General features: G+C 45.3%; 1 protein-coding gene across 3 annotated transcripts in view; it reads left to right on the top strand.

The window, feature by feature from the left end:
• svep1 (sushi, von Willebrand factor type A, EGF and pentraxin domain containing 1) overlaps nucleotides 1-20389 on the top strand; it is a 292595-nt gene that overhangs the window by 210697 nt on the left and 61509 nt on the right. For all 3 annotated transcript variants that reach the window (XM_068030634.1, XM_068030635.1, XM_068030633.1), the window contains 2 exons: nucleotides 10305-10472; nucleotides 13008-13684. In XM_068030634.1, coding sequence (XP_067886735.1) covers nucleotides 10305-10472; nucleotides 13008-13684 — 845 coding nt within the window. The remainder of the gene's footprint in view (nucleotides 1-10304; nucleotides 10473-13007; nucleotides 13685-20389) is intronic.

The raw sequence follows: 20389 nt of genomic DNA, 5'->3' as shown, positions 1-20389 counted from the left end.
CTTCCCCATATAAATCATGCAGAGTTAACCCCTTCCCCCCTTCCCCATATAATTCATGCAGGGTTAACCCCTTCCCCCATATAAATTAAGCAGAGTTAACCCCTTCCCCCATTCCCCATACAAATCATGCAGGATTAACCCCTTCCCCCTTCCCCATACAAATCATGCAGAGCTAACCCCTTGCCCTTCCCCATATAAATCATGCAGAGTTAACCCATTCCCCCTTCCCCATATAAATCATGCAGTGTTAACCCCTTCCCCATACAAATCATGCAGAGTTAACCCCTTCTCCCTTCCCCAAATAAATCATGCTGAGTTAACCCATTCCCTCTTCCTCATACAAATCATGCAGTTAACCCATTCCCCCCTTCCCCATACAAATCATGCAGTTAACCCATTCCCCCCTTCCCCATACAAATCATGCAGTTAACCCATTCCCCCCTTCCCCATACAAATCATGCAGTGTTAACCCCTTCCCCCTTCCCCATGTAAATCATGCAGAGTTAACCCCTTCCCCATACAAATCATGCAGAGTTAACCCTTCCCCATATAAATCATGCAGAGTTAACCCCTTCCCCATATAAATCATGCAGAGTTAACCCCTTCCCCCCTTCCCCATATAAATCATGCAGAGTTAACCCCTTCCCCCCTTCCCCATACAATTCATGCAGGGTTAACTCCTTCTCCCTTCCCCATCTAAATCATGCAGAGTTAACCCCCTTCCCCATTTAAATCATGCAGAGTTAATCCATTCCCCCTTCCCCATATAAATCATGCAGTGTTAACCCCTTCCCCATACAAATCATGCAGTGTTAACCCATTCCCCCCTTCCCCATACAAATCATGCAGGGTTAACTCCTCCTCCTTTCCCCATATAAATCATGCAGAGTTAACCCATTCCCCCCTTCCCCATATAAATCATGCAGAGTTAACCCATTCCCCCCTTCCCCATACAAATCATGCAGGGTTAACTCCTTCTCCCTTCCCCATATAAATCATGCAGAGTTAACCCCTTCCCCATTTAAATCATGCAGAGTTAATCCATTCCCCCTTCCCCATATAAATCATGCAGTGTTAACCCCTTCCCCATACAAATCATGCAGAGTTAACCTCTTCCCCCTTCCCCATATAAATCATGCAGAGTTAACCCATTCCCCCCTTCCCCATACAAATCATGCAGGGTTAACTCCTTCTCCCTTCCCCATATAAATCATGCAGAGTTAACCCCTTCCCCATTTAAATCATGCAGAGTTAACCCATTCCCCCCTTCCCCATATAAATCATGCAGAGTTAACCCATTCCCCCCTTCCCCATATAAATCATACTGAGTTAACCCATTCCCCCCTTCCCCATACAAATCATGCAGGGTTAACTCCTTCCCCCTTCCCCATTTCAATCATGCAGAGTTAACCCCTTCCCCCTTCCCCATATAAATCATGCAGAGTTAACCCCTTCCCCCCTTCCCCTTACAAATCATGCAGAGTTAACCCCTTCCCCATACAAATCATGCAGGGTTAACCCCTTCCCCCTTCCCCATATAAATCATGCAGAGTTAACCCCTTCCCCCTTCCCCTTACAAATCATGCAGAGTTAACCCCTTCCCCATTTAAATCATGCAGAGTTAACCCCTTTCCCCCTTCCCGATACAAATCCTGCAGCGTTAACCCCTTGCCCCCTTCCCCATATAAATCATGCAGAGTTAACCCCTTCCCCCCTTCCCCATACAAATCATGCAGAATTAACCCCTTCCCCCTTCCCCATACAAATCATGCAGAGTTAACCCCTTCCCCCTTCCCCATAGAAATCATGCAGAGTTAACCCCTTTCCCCCTTCCCTATATAAATCATGCAGAGTTAACCCCTTCCCCATACAAATCATGCAGAATTAACCCATTCCCCCTTCCCCATATAAATCATGCAGTGTTAACCCCTTCCCCCCTTCCACATATAAATCATGCAGAGTTAACCCCTTCCCCCCTTCCCCATACAAATCATGCAGAGTTAACCCCTTCTCCCTTCCCCAAATAAATCATGCTGAGTTAACCCATTCCCCCTTCCTCATACAAATCATGCAGTTAACCTATTCACCCCTTCCCCATATAAATCATGCAGAGTTAACCCATTCCCCCTTCCCCATACAAATCATGCAGGGTTAACTCCTTCTCCCTTCCCCATATAAATCATGCAGAGTTAACCCCTTCCCCCCTTCCCCATACAAATCATGCAGCATTAACCCCTTCCCCCTTCCCCATATAATTCATGCAGAGTTAACCCCTTCCCCCCTTCCCCATATAATTCATGCAGAGTTAACCCATTCCCCCCTTCCCTCCTTCCCCATACAAATCATGCAGGGATAACCCCTTCCCCCCTTCCCCATATAAATCATGCAGAGTTAACCCCTTCCCCCCTTCCCCATACAAATCATGCAGGATTAACCCCTTCCCCCTTCCCCATACAAATCATGCAGAGTTAACCCCTTCCCCCTTCCCCATAGAAGTCATGCAGAGTTAACCCCTTTCCCCCTTCCCCATATAAATCATGCAGAGTTAACCCCTTTCCCCCTTCCCCATATAAATCATACAGAGTTAACCCCTTCCCCCCTTCCCCATATAAATCATGCAGAGTTAACCCCTTCCCCCCCTTCCCCATATAATTCATGCAGGGTTAACCCCTTCCCCCCCTTCCCCCATATAAATTAAGCAGAGTAAACCCCTTCCCCTCTTCCCCATACAAATCATGCAGGATTAACCCCTTCCCCCTTCCCCATACAAATCATGCAGAGCTAACCCCTTCCCCCTTCCCCATATAAATCATGCAGAGTTAACCCATTCCCCCTTCCCCATATAAATCATGCAGTGTTAACCCCTTCCCCATACAAATCATGCAGAGTTAACCCCTTCTCCCTTCCCCAAATAAATCATGCTGAGTTAACCCATTCCCTCTTCCTCATACAAATCATGCAGTTAACCCATTCCCCCCTTCCCCATACAAATCATGCAGTTAACCCATTCCCCCCTTCCCCATACAAATCATGCAGTTAACCCATTCCCCCCTTCCCCATACAAATCATGCAGTGTTAACCCCTTCCCCCTTCCCCATGTAAATCATGCAGAGTTAACCCCTTCCCCATACAAATCATGCAGAGTTAACCCTTCCCCATATAAATCATGCAGAGTTAACCCCTTCCCCATATAAATCATGCAGAGTTAACCCCTTCCCCCCTTCCCCATATAAATCATGCAGAGTTAACCCATTCCCCCCTTCCCCATACAATTCATGCAGGGTTAACTCCTTCTCCCTTGCCCATCTAAATCATGCAGAGTTAACCCCCTTCCCCATTTAAATCATGCAGAGTTAATCCATTCCCCCTTCCCCATATAAATCATGCAGTGTTAACCCCTTCCCCATACAAATCATGCAGTGTTAACCCATTCCCCCCTTCCCCATACAAATCATGCAGGGTTAACTCCTCCTCCTTTCCCCATATAAATCATGCAGAGTTAACCCATTCCCCCCTTCCCCATATAAATCATGCAGAGTTAACCCATTCCCCCCTTCCCCATACAAATCATGCAGGGTTAACTCCTTCTCCCTTCCCCATATAAATCATGCAGAGTTAACCCCTTCCCCATTTAAATCATGCAGAGTTAACCCCTTTCCCCCTTCCCCATACAAATCATGCAGCGTTAACCCCTTCCCTCATTTCCCATATAAATCATGCCGAGTTAACCCCTTCCCCCCTTCCCCATATAATTCATGCAGAGTTAACCCATTCCCCCCTTCCCCCCTTCCCCATATAATTCATGCAGAGTTAACCCATTCCCCCCTTCCCCCTTCCCCATATAATTCATGCAGAGTTAACCCCTTCTCCCTTCCCCATATAAATCATGCAGAGTTAACCCCTTCCCCATACAAATCATGCAGAATTAACCCATTCCCCCTTCCCCATATAAATCATGCAGTGTTAACCCCTTCCCCCCTTCCCCATATAAATCATGCACAGTTAACCCCTTCCCCCCTTCCCCATACAAATCATGCAGAGTTAACCCGTTCTCCCTTCCCCAAATAAATCATGCTGAGTTAACCCATTCCCCCTTCCTCATACAAATCATGCAGTTAACCTATTCACCCCTTCCCCATATAAATCATGCAGAGTTAACCCATTCCCCCCTTCCCCATATAAATCATGCAGAGTTAACCCATTCCCCCCTTCCCCATACAAATCATGCAGGGTTAACTCCTTCTCCCTTCCCCATATAAATCATGCAGAGTTAACCCCTTCCCCATTTAAATCATGCAGAGTTAACCCCTTTCCCCCTTCCCCATACAAATCATGCAGCCTTAACCCCTTCCCCCTTCCCCATATAATTCATGCAGAGTTAACCCCTTCCCCCCTTCCCCATATAATTCATGCAGAGTTAACCCATTCCCCCCTTCCCTCCTTCCCCATACAAATCATGCAGGGTTAACCCCTTCCCCATATAAATCATGCAGAGTTAACCCCTTCCCCCCTTCCCCATACAAATCATGCAGGATTAACCCCTTCCCCCTTCCCCATACAAATCATGCAGAGTTAACCCCTTCCCCCTTCCCCATAGAAGTCATGCAGAGTTAACCCCTTTCCCCCTTCCCCATATAAATCATGCAGAGTTAACCCCTTTCCCCCTTCCCCATATAAATCATACAGAGGAACCCCTTCCCCCCTTCCCCATATAAATCATGCAGAGTTAACCCCTTCCCCCCTTCCCCATATAATTCATGCAGGGTTAACCCCTTCCCCCCCTTCCCCCATATAAATTAAGCAGAGTTAACCCCTTCCCCCATTCCCCATACAAATCATGCAGGATTAACCCCTTCCCCCTTCCCCATACAAATCATGCAGAGCTAACCCCTTCCCCCTTCCCCATATAAATCATGCAGAGTTAACCCATTCCCCCTTCCCCATATAAATCATGCAGTGTTAACCCCTTCCCCATACAAATCATGCAGAGTTAACCCCTTCTCCCTTCCCCAAATAAATCATGCTGAGTTAACCCATTCCCTCTTCCTCATACAAATCATGCAGTTAACCCATTCCCCCCTTCCCCATACAAATCATGCAGTTAACCCATTCCCCCCTTCCCCATACAAATCATGCAGTTAACCCATTCCCCCCTTCCCCATACAAATCATGCAGTGTTAACCCCTTCCCCCTTCCCCATGTAAATCATGCAGAGTTAACCCCTTCCCCATACAAATCATGCAGAGTTAACCCTTCCCCATATAAATCATGCAGAGTTAACCCCTTCCCCATATAAATCATGCAGAGTTAACCCCTTCCCCCCTTCCCCATATAAATCATGCAGAGTTAACCCCTTCCCCCCTTCCCCATACAATTCATGCAGGGTTAACTCCTTCTCCCTTCCCCATCTAAATCATGCAGAGTTAACCCCCTTCCCCATTTAAATCATGCAGAGTTAATCCATTCCCCCTTCCCCATATAAATCATGCAGTGTTAACCCCTTCCCCATACAAATCATGCAGTGTTAACCCATTCCCCCCTTCCCCATACAAATCATGCAGGGTTAACTCCTCCTCCTTTCCCCATATAAATCATGCAGAGTTAACCCATTCCCCCCTTCCCCATATAAATCATGCAGAGTTAACCCATTCCCCCCTTCCCCATACAAATCATGCAGGGTTAACTCCTTCTCCCTTCCCCATATAAATCATGCAGAGTTAACCCCTTCCCCATTTAAATCATGCAGAGTTAATCCATTCCCCCTTCCCCATATAAATCATGCAGTGTTAACCCCTTCCCCGTACAAATCATGCAGAGTTAACCCATTCCCCCTTCCCTATATAAATCATGCAGCGTTAACCGCTTCCCCATATAAATCATGCAGAGTTAACCCATTCCCCCCTTCCCCATATAAATCATGCAGAGTTAACCCATTCCCCCCTTCCCCATACAAATCATGCAGGGTTAACTCCTTCTCCCTTCCCCATATAAATCATGCAGAGTTAACCCCTTCCCCATTTAAATCATGCAGAGTTAACCCCTTTCCCCCTTCCCCATACAAATCATGCAGCGTTAACCCCTTCCCTCATTTCCCATATAAATCATGCCGAGTTAACCCCTTCCCCCTTCCCCATATAATTCATGCAGAGTTAACCCATTCCCCCCTTCCCCCCTTCCCCATATAATTCATGCAGAGTTAACCCATTCCCCCCTTCCTCTCTTCCCCATACAAATCATGCAGGGTTAACTCCTTCCCCCTTCTCCATTTAAATCATGCAGAGTTAACCCCTTCCCCCTTCCCCATCCAAATCATGCAGCGTTAACCCCTTCCCCATATAAATTAAGCAGAGTTAACCTCTTCCCTCCTTCCCCATACAAATCATGCAGGATTAAGCCCTTCCCCCTTCCCCATACAAATCATGCAGAGTTATCCCCTTCCCCCTTCCCCATACAAATCATGCAGGGTTAACTCCTTCCCCATTTAAATCATGCAGAGTTAACCCCTTTCCCCCTTCCCCATACAAATCATGCAGAGTTAACCCATTCCCCCCTTCCCCATATAAATCATGCAGAGTTAACCCATTCCCCCCTTCCCCATACAAATCATGCAGGGTTAACTCCTTCTCCCTTCCCCATATAAATCATGCAGAGTTAACCCCTTCCCCATTTAAATCATGCAGAGTTAATCCATTCCCCCTTCCCCATATAAATCATGCAGTGTTAACCCCTTCCCCATACAAATCATGCAGAGTTAACCCATTCCCCCTTCCCTATATAAATCATGCAGCGTTAACCGCTTCCCCATATAAATCATGCAGAGTTAACCCATTCCCCCCTTCCCCATATAAATCATGCAGAGTTAACCCATTCCCCCCTTCCCCATACAAATCATGCAGGGTTAACTCCTTCTCCCTTCCCCATATAAATCATGCAGAGTTAACCCCTTCCCCATTTAAATCATGCAGAGTTAACCCCTTTCCCCCTTCCCCATACAAATCATGCAGCGTTAACCCCTTCCCTCATTTCCCATATAAATCATGCCGAGTTAACCCCTTCCCCCTTCCCCATATAATTCATGCAGAGTTAACCCATTCCCCCCTTCCCCCCTTCCCCATATAATTCATGCAGAGTTAACCCATTCCCCCCTTCCTCTCTTCCCCATACAAATCATGCAGGGTTAACTCCTTCCCCCTTCTCCATTTAAATCATGCAGAGTTAACCCCTTCCCCCTTCCCCATCCAAATCATGCAGCGTTAACCCCTTCCCCATATAAATTAAGCAGAGTTAACCTCTTCCCTCCTTCCCCATACAAATCATGCAGGATTAAGCCCTTCCCCCTTCCCCATACAAATCATGCAGAGTTATCCCCTTCCCCCTTCCCCATACAAATCATGCAGGGTTAACTCCTTCCCCATTTAAATCATGCAGAGTTAACCCCTTTCCCCCTTCCCCATACAAATCATGCAGAGTTAACCCCTTCCCCATTTAAATCATGCAGAGTTAACCCCTTTCCCCCTTCCCCATACAAATCATGCAGAGTTAACCCCTTCCCCCTTCCCCATATAAATCATGCAGAGTTAACCCCTTCCCCACCTTCCCCATATAATTCATGCAGAGTTAACCCATTCCCCCCTTCCCCCCTTCCCCATACAAATCATGCAGGGTTACCCCCTTCCCCATATAAATTAAGCAGAGTTAACCCCTTCCCTCCTTTCCCATACAAATCATGCAGGGTTAACCCCTTCCCACTTCCCCATACAAATCATGCAGAGTTAACCCATTCCCCCCGTCCCCATATAAATCATGCAGAGTTAACCCCTTCCACCTTCCCCATATAAATTATGCAGAGTTACCCCCTTCCCCATACAAATTATGAAGGGTTAACCCATTCCCCCGTTCCCCATACAAATCATGCAGAGTTAACCCCTTCCCCATATAAATCATGCAGAGTTAATCCTTTTCCCCCTTCCCCATACGGCACAGTGGCGCAGTGGTTAGCACCGCAGCCTCACAGCTCCAGCGACCCGGGTTCAATTCTGGGTACTGCCTGTGTGGAGTTTGCAAGTTCTCCCTGTGTCTGCATGGGTTTCCTCCGGGTGCTCCGGTTTCCTCCCACATGCCAAAGACTTGCAGGTTGATAGGTAAATTGGCCATTAGAAATTGCCCCTAAATTAGGTAGGTGGTAGGGAAAATATAGGGACAGGTGGGGATGTGGTAGGGATTATGGAACTAGTGTAGGATTAGTATAAATGGGAGGTTGATGGTCGGCGCGGACTCGGTGGGCCGAAGGGCCTGTTTCAGTGCTGTATCTCTAAACTAAACTAAACATAAATCATGCAGAGTTAACCCCTTCCCCCTTCCCCATATAAATCATGCAGAGTTAACCCCTTTCCCCCTTCCCCATACAAATCATGCAGGGTTAACCCCTTCCCCCTTCCCCATATTAATCATGCAGAATTAACCCCTTCCCCCCTTCCCCATACACATCATGCAGAGTTAACCCCTTCCCCCCTTTCCCATACAAATCATGCAGAGTTAACCCCTTCTCCCTTCCCCAAATAAATCATGCAGCGTTAACCCCTTCCCCCTTCCCTATACAAATCATGCAGAGTTAACCACTTCCCCCTGCCCCATACAAATCATGAAGCTATCCGCTCCCCCTTCCCCATACAAATCATGCAGAGTTAACCCCTTCCCCCCGCCCTATTCAAATCATGCAGAGTTAACCCCTTCCCCATATAAATCATGCAGAGTTAACCCCTCCCCCTTCCCCATATAAATCATGCAGAGTTGACCCTTTCCCCACCTTGGTGACGCCAGCTTCTCCTGGATGGGAAAGTGAAGGCACATGAGTGCCGCACGATATGCTCAAGATTACGAATTGAAGGTAAGATCGCGGGGAATTCAATTTAATTTTATAGAGAGAGGTATTTTAAATATTTAAAGTAGGGTCCACCGCAGAGCAGCGGAGGTGCCACCACGGAGCCTCACCGTCACCAGGAAGATTGGGCCTGGCAATCCCAGTGTCAGGCTCTTTGGCGGCTGCAGCTGCTCTGATTCTCCACCAATCCCCCTGCCTCCTGAACTCAACGCAGGCTAAGAACTAAATCCAGCCTTGTGTGTGTAGAAGTGTTTCCTAATTTCATTCCTGAAAGGTTTAGTTCTAATTTTTAGACTATGGCCTCTAGTCCTAGACTTCCCAACCAGCAGAAATAGTTTCTCTCTAACTACCCTGTCTGTTCCACTTAATATCTTCAAAATTTGGAAAATATTTCCTCAACCATCTAAATTCAAGGAGATATGACCCTGGTTTGTGAATCTCTCCTTGTAATTTAATCCCTGGAGTCCAGGTTTCATTCTGGTAAATCTACACTGCACTCAAGACAAATATTTTCTTCCTAAGGTGTGGTGCCCAGAACTGCTCACAGTGCTCCCGGTGTGGGCTAACCAGGGCTTTCTAACAGCTGAGATCTACCAGATCACAAAATAGGAAGTAATAAGGGCTGATTTTAACTTTCAGCAATGGTGGGAAACAAACAATAGCGGATTGACTGCCCATTACACAACTCCCTACCATTTCCATTAACATCAATTAAAGTTAAAGCCAGCCCTTAAGGCTCTCTGTAATCTGCCTCAACAATGTGCCTTAACTTCAGCTGCGGAATAGCATCCCCACTCCAGCAGTGAGTACTTTTCATTTGCTATTCCAGTTATCATTGTGATGTCTCTGAGTGCCATTGCCAATATAAAGTGGAATCATAACACAACTAGAGCTCATCTAAAACTCTGCTGCCTGTATCCTAACTTGGACCATGGCCCATGCACTCATCCTCCCTGTGCTCGCTGACCGACAGTGGTTCCTGGTCCGGCAACGCCTCAATTTAAAAATTATCATCCTCATATTCAAATGCCTCCATGATCTCTCCCCTGCCTCTCTCTATAACCTCCTCCAGCCCCACAACTCTGCACTCCTCCAATTCTGGCCTCTTACGCCAACTTGATTTTAATCGCTTCATTATTGGTGGCCATGTCTGGGCCCTGAGCTCTGAAATTCCCTCCCTAAACACTCAGCCTCTCTACCTCTCTCTCCTCCTTTAAAATGGTCCTTAAAACCTCTTTTGCAAAGCTTTTGGTCACCTTTCCCAATACCTCCTTATGTGGCTCAGTGTTTGATAACACTCTTGTGAAGTGCCTTGGGATGCTTTTACTATGTTAAAGGTGCTATATAAATGCAAGTCGTATGAACCTGTCGACCTGATATGTTGTGCTTGCAGTTCCTTTTAACCTCTTTTGAATCACTGAAGGTTGCGGGGACCATCCACACTAACCTGCAACAGCACCGGCCAATGGAATGGCACCACGCCAGTGTGTGAGATCATATCCTGTGGGCCTCCACCGGCACTTCCCAATGCTGACATCATCGGAAATAACTTCACCTTTGGAAGCTCAATTTCCTACGGCTGCAAGGAAGGGTAGGACCCTTTGACTGTATGTTTACAAACTTGTTCTAAATCAGCAGGGTTAGCCATTAGGAACAGGGGTTAGCCATTCAGCCCCTCAAGCCTGGTCCATTATTCATTTAGATCATGGCTGATCTGTACCACAACTCCATCTACCTCCCATAGCTACCTATCCCTTGACACCTTGACCTAACAAAAATCCATCAATCTCAGCCTTGAAGTCCTCAATCGTCCCCCATCACCACGGCTATTTTGAGGGAGAGAGTTCCAGACTTCCACTACCCTTAATGTAAAGAAGTTGTTTCCTGATTTCTTTCCTAAATGGCCTGCCTCTAATTTTAAGGTTATGCTCCCTTGCTCTTGATTTCCCTATCGGAGGAAATTGTTTGTCTGTATCTACCCTAGCGAATTCTTTTAAACATTTTAAACATCTTAATCAGAACATCCACTCAGTCTTCTGTACTCAAGGGAATACAAGCCCAGTGTATGCAACCTGTACCCAGAAATTAACTCACCAAGGCCCCAGTGTCATGCAATAATCTAGGGATTTAGGTAGAGAGGAGAAAAGCTGTCCATTCTCTCCCCTTAACTGACATCATCAAATTATCTTCCTGCAGCAATGCTTAATGTGCAACTAATTTCAACCATGTACAAATACTGAAATATTGCGTGAATACATTTTGAAAACAAATTATAACCTGCATTTCTTAAAAGTATACGTATGGGCCAACATTGCTAATCAGGCCCCGTTAACGAAATATAATTTTGACAAAATAGTCGCTATATTTTTAATACAAAGCATAAATTTGAGAAAAATTAACATTAATATGCAACAGCAGGTGCTGGAAATCTAAAATAAAAACAGAAGAGGCTGGAAATGCTCACCAGGTCAGGCAGCATCTGTGCAGAGCGAAACAGTTAATGTTTTCAGGTTGGCGCAGTTCTGACGAAAGGTCATCAACCTGAATAATTGCGCTGGATTTTTCGGCCCCGTGGAAAGTCAATTAGGCTGGTTAAGGCCCCAATTTTGCAGCACCTCCAGAACTTTCACACCAGCGGAGCAGCCCACCACCTCTTGCAGAGACTGCCAACAGGCTGGGTGGCCACTGGAGCCGGAGGCTCCATGCCCCAATGACGGGGCCACATGGATGAAAGGACACAATCGCAGCCACCACCAATCCTGGCGAGGGATTTGCCCTCCATCCCGATGTCCCTACTGGCTTCGGGAGACTTCAGTGTAGCTCTTCTGTGTTGGCCAGCAAGGCCACTGACATGTTGATCAGTCCCTGATCTGCCTCAGCAGCGCCCGCCTCTCCCAATGGGGTTGCCGAGGATCCAGACCTGCCCGCTCTCTGATTGGATGGCGAGCTCGGAGGCAGCCAATTAGGAAGTCCCCCCTCCCCCCCCCCTAGGAAGATTGCAGCTTTGATCTCGCTGAAAGCAAGTGCGAGATCGGGACCCCCGTTTGGTCCCAAAGCCCGCAAGAAAATCCAGCCCAGTAACTCTGTTTCTCTCTGCACAGATGCTGCCTGATCTGCTAAGTATTTCCGTCATTTTCTGTTTTTGTTTCAGATTTCCAACATCCGCTGTATTTTGCTTTTGAATGACAAAAAGAACTTGCATTATATAGCGTTGTTCCATCACCTCAAATAATGACCAGATATTTTGTTGTGGTGATGTTGATTGAGGGATAAATATTGGCCAGGACACCGGGGAGAACTCCCCTGCTTGTTTTGAAATAGTGCCAATGGGATCTTTTACATCCACCTGAGGGAGCAGTAGGGCACTTGGGTTGCTGTCTCACCCAGTACTCCCTCAGTACTAACTGTAGGATCATCAGCTTGGATTTTGTGCTCAAGTCCCTAGAGTGGGGCATGTACCCATGACCTTCAGAAGTGCAAAATACACACTGAGCCAGCTGTTTTTTTGCTTTTTTTTAGCCAATATTAAACACTTGCCCACTTTAAAGCTGTGTTTCAGTGGTGGTGGCTGGACATGAACTTAAGCTGATTGGAAATTCTGCTGCCTGAGCCCTCACTCGCTCCAAGTCCCGTTCACCCATCGTGCCCTGTGCTCATGGACTTGCGTTGGCTTCTGGCCAAGCAATGCCTCAATTTTAAAATACGCATCCTTGTTTTCAAATCCTTCCGTGGCCTCATCCCTCTCTATCTCTGTAATCTCCTCCAGCCCCACAACCCTCCGAGATATCTGTGCTTCTCCAATTCTGGCCTCCTGCGCATCTCTGATTTTAATCACTGTTGGCCATGCCTTCAGCTGCACTCTGGAATTCCCTCCCTAAACCTCTCCACCTCTCCTCATTTAAGACTCTCCTTAAAACCTACCTCCTTGACCAAGCTTCTGGGCATCTGCCGTAATAGCTCATGACTCGGTGTCGAATTTTGTTTGGTAACACTCATGTGAAGCATCTTGGGATGTTTTACTGCATTAAAGGTACAGATGAAAATTTTTGTTGTTCTAGTAGTAGTAGCATATTGATTGCAGTGTCCAATGTAACTTATTTTCTGCTCTCCCCTTTTCTATTTGCAGCTATACTTTGATAGGTTCAGGGAGCAAGGAGTGCCTGTCCAGTGGTGAGTGGAACCGCAGTGCCCCACAGTGCGTTCCTCTGTCATGTGGCCCTGCTCCAAACATTGACCACGCCCTTCCCGAAACCGGTCACCAGCTGTATGGGGACATTGCGATCTATTACTGCACGGACGGGTACAGCATATCAGGCAACTCACAGCTGTTCTGCAACTCCAAAGGAATGTGGGCCCCACCCGAGGGCCAGGCCATGCCCCACTGTGTGGCGGACTTCTGCAAGAAGCCACTGTTTGCGCCCTATGCCATTCTGGAGACCATCAACAAGGAGAAGTTCGCGGCCGGCTCCCAGGTCACTTACAAATGCGCAGAAGGCTTTGTGCTGAACACCTCTGCCTCGATCGAGTGCGTGCGGGGAGGCCAGTGGAACCCATCTCCATTTAGCATACAGTGTATCCCCGTGCGCTGTGGGGAGCCTCCGATCATCGAGCGAGGCCACGTGAGTGGAACCAACTACAGCTTTGGGGCAATTGTGGCGTATAGTTGTAACACAGGCTTTTACGTCAAAGGGGATAAGAAACGAACGTGCCAGGCAGATGGAGAATGGAGCGGTCAGCTGCCCAGTTGCCAGCCTGTGTCGTGTGGAGATCCTCCTCAGATTGCAAACGGGAATGTCGAAGTAGGTTATCAATAACCTCATACCTTGTTACAAATGTTCTGGAGTATAAGAGTAAAGAAGTCTTACTACAATTATACAGGTCACTGCTGAGGAGTACTGTGTGCAGTTCTGGTCTCTTACCTAAGGAGGGACATACTTGCCCTAGAGGGAGTGTAATGAAGGTTCACTAAACTGGTTCCTGGGATTAGGGGACCATCCTATGAGGAGACATTTGAGTAGACTAGGCCTATATTCCATGGAGTTTAGAAGAATGAGAATGATCTAATTAAAACACAGAAAGTTTTTAAGAAAATTGACAGGGTAGGTGCTGAGAAAATGTTTCCCCTGGCTGAGGAATCTAGAACACAGGGTTACCATGTCAGAATAAGGGGTAGGCCATTTAGGACTGAGATTAAGAGAAATTTTTTCACTCAAAGGGTTGCGAATCATTGAAATTCTCGATCCCAGAGAGCTGTAGTTCACTCAGTGTATTCAAGAGAGAGGTCGATACATTTTTAAGAACTAACAGAATATGGGAATAGTGTGGGAAGATTTAGTTTTCAGTTTTCGAGATACAGCACTGAAACAGGCCCTTCGGCCCACCGAGTCTGTGCCACCATCAACCACCCATTTATACTAATCCTACACTAATCCCATGTTCCCTACCACATCCCCACCTGTCCCTATATTCCCCTACCACCTACCTATACTAGGGGAAATTTATAATGGCCAATTTACCTACCAACCTGCAAGTCTGTTGGCTTGTGGGAGGAAACCGGAGCACCCGGAGGAAACCCACACAGACACAGGAAGAACTTGCAAACTCCACACAGGCAGTACCCAGAATTGAACCCGGGTCGCTGGAGCTGTGAGGCTGCGGTGCTAACAACTGCGCAACTGTGCCGCCCCAAGATGGAGTTGAGATAGAAGATCAGCTATGATCTTATTGAGTGATGAAGTAGGCTCAAAGGCCAAATGGCCTACTCCAGCTCCTATTTCTTAAATGTTAGAACATAAGAGCACAAGAAATAGGAGCAGGAGTAGGCCATTCAGCCCTTTGAGCCTGCTCCTCCATTCAACTGGATCATGGCTGATCTTCTACTTCAACACCATTTTCTTGCACTATCCCCATATCCCTTTACATTTTTAATATGTAGAAATCTATCAATCTCAGTCTTGAACATGCTTAACGACTGAGCTTCCACAGCCCTCAGGAGCAGAAAATTTTAAAGATTCACCACCCTCCGAGTGAAGAAATTCCTCCTCATCTCAATCGTAAATGGCCTGCCCCTTATTGTGAGACTGTGCCCCTTGGTTCTAGACTCCCCATCCGGGGGAAACATCCTTTCTGCATCAACCCTGACGAGCCTGTAAGAATTTTGTATGTTTGAACGAGATCACCTCTCATTCCAGAGAATAAAGGCCCAGTCTATTTAATCTTTCCTCATAGGACAATCCCTCCATCCCAGGAATTAGTTTAGTGAACCTTCATTGTGCAAGTATATCTTTCTTTAAGTAAGGAGACGAAAACTGCAGACAATACTCCAGGTGCGGTCTCACCAAGGCTCTATATAATTGCAAAAAGACACCTTAACTCCTACACTCAAATCCTCTTGTAATAAAAGCCAACATATTATTTGTCTTCTTAATTGCTTGCTATACCTGCATGCTAGCTTTCAGTGACTCATGAACAAGGACACCCAAGTCCCTTTGAAGTTCAACACTTCCCATCCTCTCACCATTTAAGAAATACTCTGTATTTCAGTTTTTCCTGCCAAAATGGATAACATTTCTCCACATTGTTTTCCATCTGCCAGATATTTGCTCACTCGCTTAGTCTTTCCAAATCCCTTGAAGCATCTTTGAATCCTCCCCACAACTCACACTTCCACCTGGTTTTGTGTCTTCTGCAAATTTGTAAATATTACATTTAATCCCCTCATCCAAATCATTGATATAGATTGTGGATAGCTGGGGTCCAAGCACTGATACGTGTGGTACCTCACTAGTCACAACCTGCCAACCTGAAAATGACCCATTTATTCCTATTCTCTGTTTTCTGTCCATTAATCAGTTCTCAATCAATGTCAGTATATTCCCCCCATTCCCATGTGCTCTAATTTTGTTTGCTAAGCTCTTGTGTGGGACCTTATCAAAATCTTTCTGAAAATCTAAATATACCACATCCACCGGTTCCCCCTTATCTCTTCTGCTAGCTACATCCTCAAAAAACTCCAACAGGTTTGTTAAACATGATTTGCCATTCGTAAATCCATGTTGACTCTGCCCAATCCTACCATTATTTTCTAAGTATCCTGTTATCACATCCTTTATTATATATTCTAGCATTTTCCCTATGATTGATGTTAGACTAACAGGTCTGTAGTTCCCCGTTTTCTCGCTCCCTGCTTTCTTAAGTAGTGGGGTTACAATTTCCACCTTCCAATCTGCAGGAACCATTCCAGAGTCTATAGAATTTTGAAAGATACTATCTCTACAGCCACCTCTTTCAACACTCTGGGGTGTAGATCATCAGGTCCAGGGGATTTATCTACTTTAAGCCCCATTAATTTCTCTAGTATTTTTTTTTATTAATATTAATATCTTGCAGTTCCTCATTTACACTAATCCCTTGATTCTCCATTCTTTCTGGGAGGTTTTTAGTATTTTCCTCCGTGAAGACAGACACAAAGTACTTGTTTAGTTTTTCTGCCATTTCCCTATTCCCCATTATAAATTCTGCTCACTCCACTTGTAATTGAATCAATATTTGTTTTTGCATATCTTTTCCTTTTTACATACCTATAGAAGCTTTTGCAGTCCGTTTGTATGTTTCTAGCTAGTTTACTCTCATATTCTATTTTCCCTATCTTAATCTTTCTCTTGGTCCTCCGTTACAGAATTCTAAAATGCTCCCAATCCTCAGGCTTGCCATTTTCTTTTTGACAACTTTATACACCTCTTACTTTGATTTAATATAATCCTTGATTTCTTTCATTAGCCACGGTTGGAACACTTTCCTTGCTAGTTTTTTGTGCATTAAAGGAATGTATTTTTGTTGTAAACTATATATTAGTTCTTTAAATGTTAGCCATTGCCTGTCTATCATCATACCTTTTAACACTGTTTCTCAATCCACCATAGTCAATTTACGCCCATACCTTCATAGTTTCCTTTGCTTAGCTTTAAGACCCTAGTTTCTGATTGAACTACATCACTTTCAAACTTAATGTAAAATTCTATCACAGTATGGTCACTCTTCCTAGAGGCTTCTTTACGGCAAGATTATTAGTTAGCTCTTTTTCGTTGCACAATACTAGATTTAAAATAGCCTGCTATAGACAACCATCTCGCATACATTCCAAGAATTCATCCTCCACAACATTAGTACTAATTAGATTTACCCAGTCTATATGTAGATAAAAATCCCTTATGATTACTGTATTACCATTGTTACATGCACCTCTAATTTCCTGATTTATACTGTGATTTACATTAACACTGCTGTTTGGTGGCCTATAAACAACTCCCACCAATTTTTTCTGCCCTTGCTGTTTCTTAGTTCCACCCAAACTGATTTGATGTCTTGATCTTTAGAACTAAGGTCATCTCTCACTACAGTTCTAATGTCCTCTTTAGTTAGCAGAGCTACCCCACCACCTTTTCCTGTCCTTCCTGAATGTCATGTACCCTTGGATATTCAGGTCCCAGCTTTGGTTTCCTTGTAGCCATGTCTCTGTAATGGCTTTCAGGTGATATATATGAATTTCTATTTGAGATGGCAATTCATCTGGTTTATTGCGAACGCTGCAGACATTCAGATACAGAACCCTTAATTCAGTTTTTTACTGTTTTTGTAAACTCTAGCCCTATCTGCTGGCACACTCTTAAGTTTGCAACCACTGTCCCTTTTTGCCATACTCTGATCATCATTATCTTTATTGCTACCTTGTCATTTCCCTTTAATTTACCTCATCTTCCCCTACATGATCCCTTCCCCCCTCTATTTAGTTTAAAGCCCTCTCTACTTCCCTAGTTATATAACTCACTAGAACACTGACCCAGCACAGTTCAGGTGAAGTCCGTCCAAAGGGTATAGCCCCCCCAATCCCTGGCACCGGGCCTTCTGGATTCTCGCTCTCAGTCTCTCAACTGTATAGAACAGTGTCTATCCCACTGACTATATTGTCCCCTACTACCACTGCATTCCTTTTAACTCCCCCCTCTTGAATGGATTCCTGTACCATAGTGCCATGGTCAGTCTGCTCATCCACACTACAGCCTTCGCTCTTGTCCATACATGCTGCAAGAACCTCGAACTTGTTGTTCAATTGCAAGGGCTGCGGCTCCTCCACTCTCATCTTCTCGATCCCCTTAGCTGCCTGACTCGTAGTCACACCCTCCTGTCCCTGACCAAATCAGATGACCCTATCCTAAGGCGTGTGACTGCCTCTGGAACAATGTGTCCAGGTAACTTTCCCCCTCCCTAATGCATCACAATGTCTGCAGCTCAGCCTCCAGATCATTAACTCTGAGCCGAAGCTCCTCAAGCTGCAGACATTTATTACAAATGTGGCTGCAGCCGTAACACATTACCTGCCCTGCCATCTTTATAATGTGTTAATTAAGTTATTTTTCTCACTTAATTTATAATTAATAAACACCACTACTACTAAGTCCCACTTCTAGTAAGCTTTACTACTGCTGGTAAACCTTACTGCAGCTAATAAAACCATACTAATAAATCACCTGAGTGTCAGAAAATTCTTATGGTTATTATTCCAATTAATGTTAGACTAATGTTATACTAATTAAAATTCCTTAGTTTAGATAAAAGAAAAAGAGAAAATGTTCACCAATCACTTACCTTCTTTGCTGGAACGTCACACATCAATTCCTCTATCCCCCTTTCCACTGAATTCCCACATGAACCAAATTCCCACCTTCACACTCTGACTATGTCTTCACTCCGTGTGCCCCTCACCCCTTATGTACCTTATGCAGATTTGACTGTTATATTTCATTCGGAGAAACTATATAAAGTAATAAAGGTGAGGTTTCACCAAACAGGTGGATGAGGGTAAAGCAGTGGATGTGGTGTATATGGATTTCAGTAAGGCATTTGATAAGGTTCCCCACGGTAGGCTATTGCAGAAAATACGGAAGTATGGGGTTGAAGGTGATTTAGAGCTTTGGATCAGAAATTGGCTAGCTGAAAGAAGACGGAGGGTGGTGGTTGATGGCAAATGTTCATCCTGGAGTTTAGTTACTAGTGGTGTACCGCAAGGATCTGTTTGGGGCCACTGCTGTTTGTCATTTTTATAAATGACCTGGAAGAGGGTGTAGAAGGGTGGGTTAGTAAATTTGCGGATGACACTAAGGTCGGTGGAGTTGTGGATAGTGCCGAAGGATGTTGTAGGGTACAGAGGGACATAGATAGGCTGCAGAGCTGGGCTGAGAGATGGCAAATGGAGTTTAATGCGGAAAAGTGTGAGGTGATTCACTTTGGAAGGAGTAACAGGAATGCAGAGTACTGGGCTAATGGGAAGATTCTTGGTAGTGTAGATGAACAGAGAGATTTTGGTGTCCAGGTACATAAATCCCTGAAAGTTGCTGCCCAGGTTAATAGGGCTGTTAAGAAGGCATATGGTGTGTTAGCTTTTATTAGTAGGGGGATCGAGTTTCAGAGCCACGAGGTCATGCTGCAGCTGTACAAAACTCTGGTGAGGCCGCACCTGGAGTATTGCGTGCAGTTCTGGTCACCGCATTATAGGAAGGATGTGGAAGCTTTGGAAAGGGTGCAGAGGAGATTTTCTAGGATGTTGCCTGGTATGGAGGGAAGGTCTTACGAGGAAAGGCTGAGGGACTTGAGGTTGTTTTCGTTGGAGAGAAGGAGGAGGAGAGGTGACTTAATAGAGACATATAAGATAATCAGAGGGTTAGATAGGGTGGATAGTGAGAGTCTTTTTCCTCGGATGGTGATGACAAACACGAGGGGACATAGCTTTAAGTTGAGGGGTGGTAGATATAGGACAGATGTTAGAGGTAGTTTCTTTACTCAGAGAGTAGTAGGGGCGTGGAACGCCCTGCCTGCAGCAGTTGTAGACTCGCCAACTTTAAGGGCATTTAAGTGGTCATTGGATAGACATATGGATGAAAATGGAATAGTGTAGTTCGGATGGTTTCACAGGTCGGTGCAACATCGAGGGCCGAAGGGCCTGTACTGTGCTGTAATGTTCTAATAGACTTGTATTCACAGGAATGGAGAAAGTTAAGGGGTAATTTGATTGAGTTTTTTTAAGATTGTGAAAGTAATTTTATCAGGTAGATGGAAACCTTTTACACTGGTGGGAAAGTCTAGGACACGGGGACATAACCTTAAATTCACAATCAGACCATTCAGGAGTGAAGTTAGGAAAATGTTCTCCATGCAAAGGATGGTAAAAGTGTGGAGCTCTGCCACAAAATGCAGTAGATGTTCACTCTGTTTATCCTTTTAATAGTCTAATAGATCTTTGCTAAACTTAATGTGTAAAGTGAAATGGAGCGCAGGCAGGTAGTTAGGATACAGATAAGCTATGATCTCATTCAATGGGGGAACAGGCTTAAGGGGCTGAATGGCCTCCTGCTGTTCCAGTGTTCTTTCACCTTAAAGAAAGAACATGCATTTATATGGCATCCACAACCTCAGGACATCCAAAATCGTTTCACAGGGAATGAAGTACTTTTT

This window comes from Heterodontus francisci, chromosome 4 (assembly GCF_036365525.1).
Source record: "Heterodontus francisci isolate sHetFra1 chromosome 4, sHetFra1.hap1, whole genome shotgun sequence".
Classification (NCBI taxonomy): Eukaryota; Metazoa; Chordata; class Chondrichthyes; order Heterodontiformes; family Heterodontidae; genus Heterodontus; species Heterodontus francisci.
This window is presented reverse-complemented; position numbering and strand designations above follow the sequence as displayed.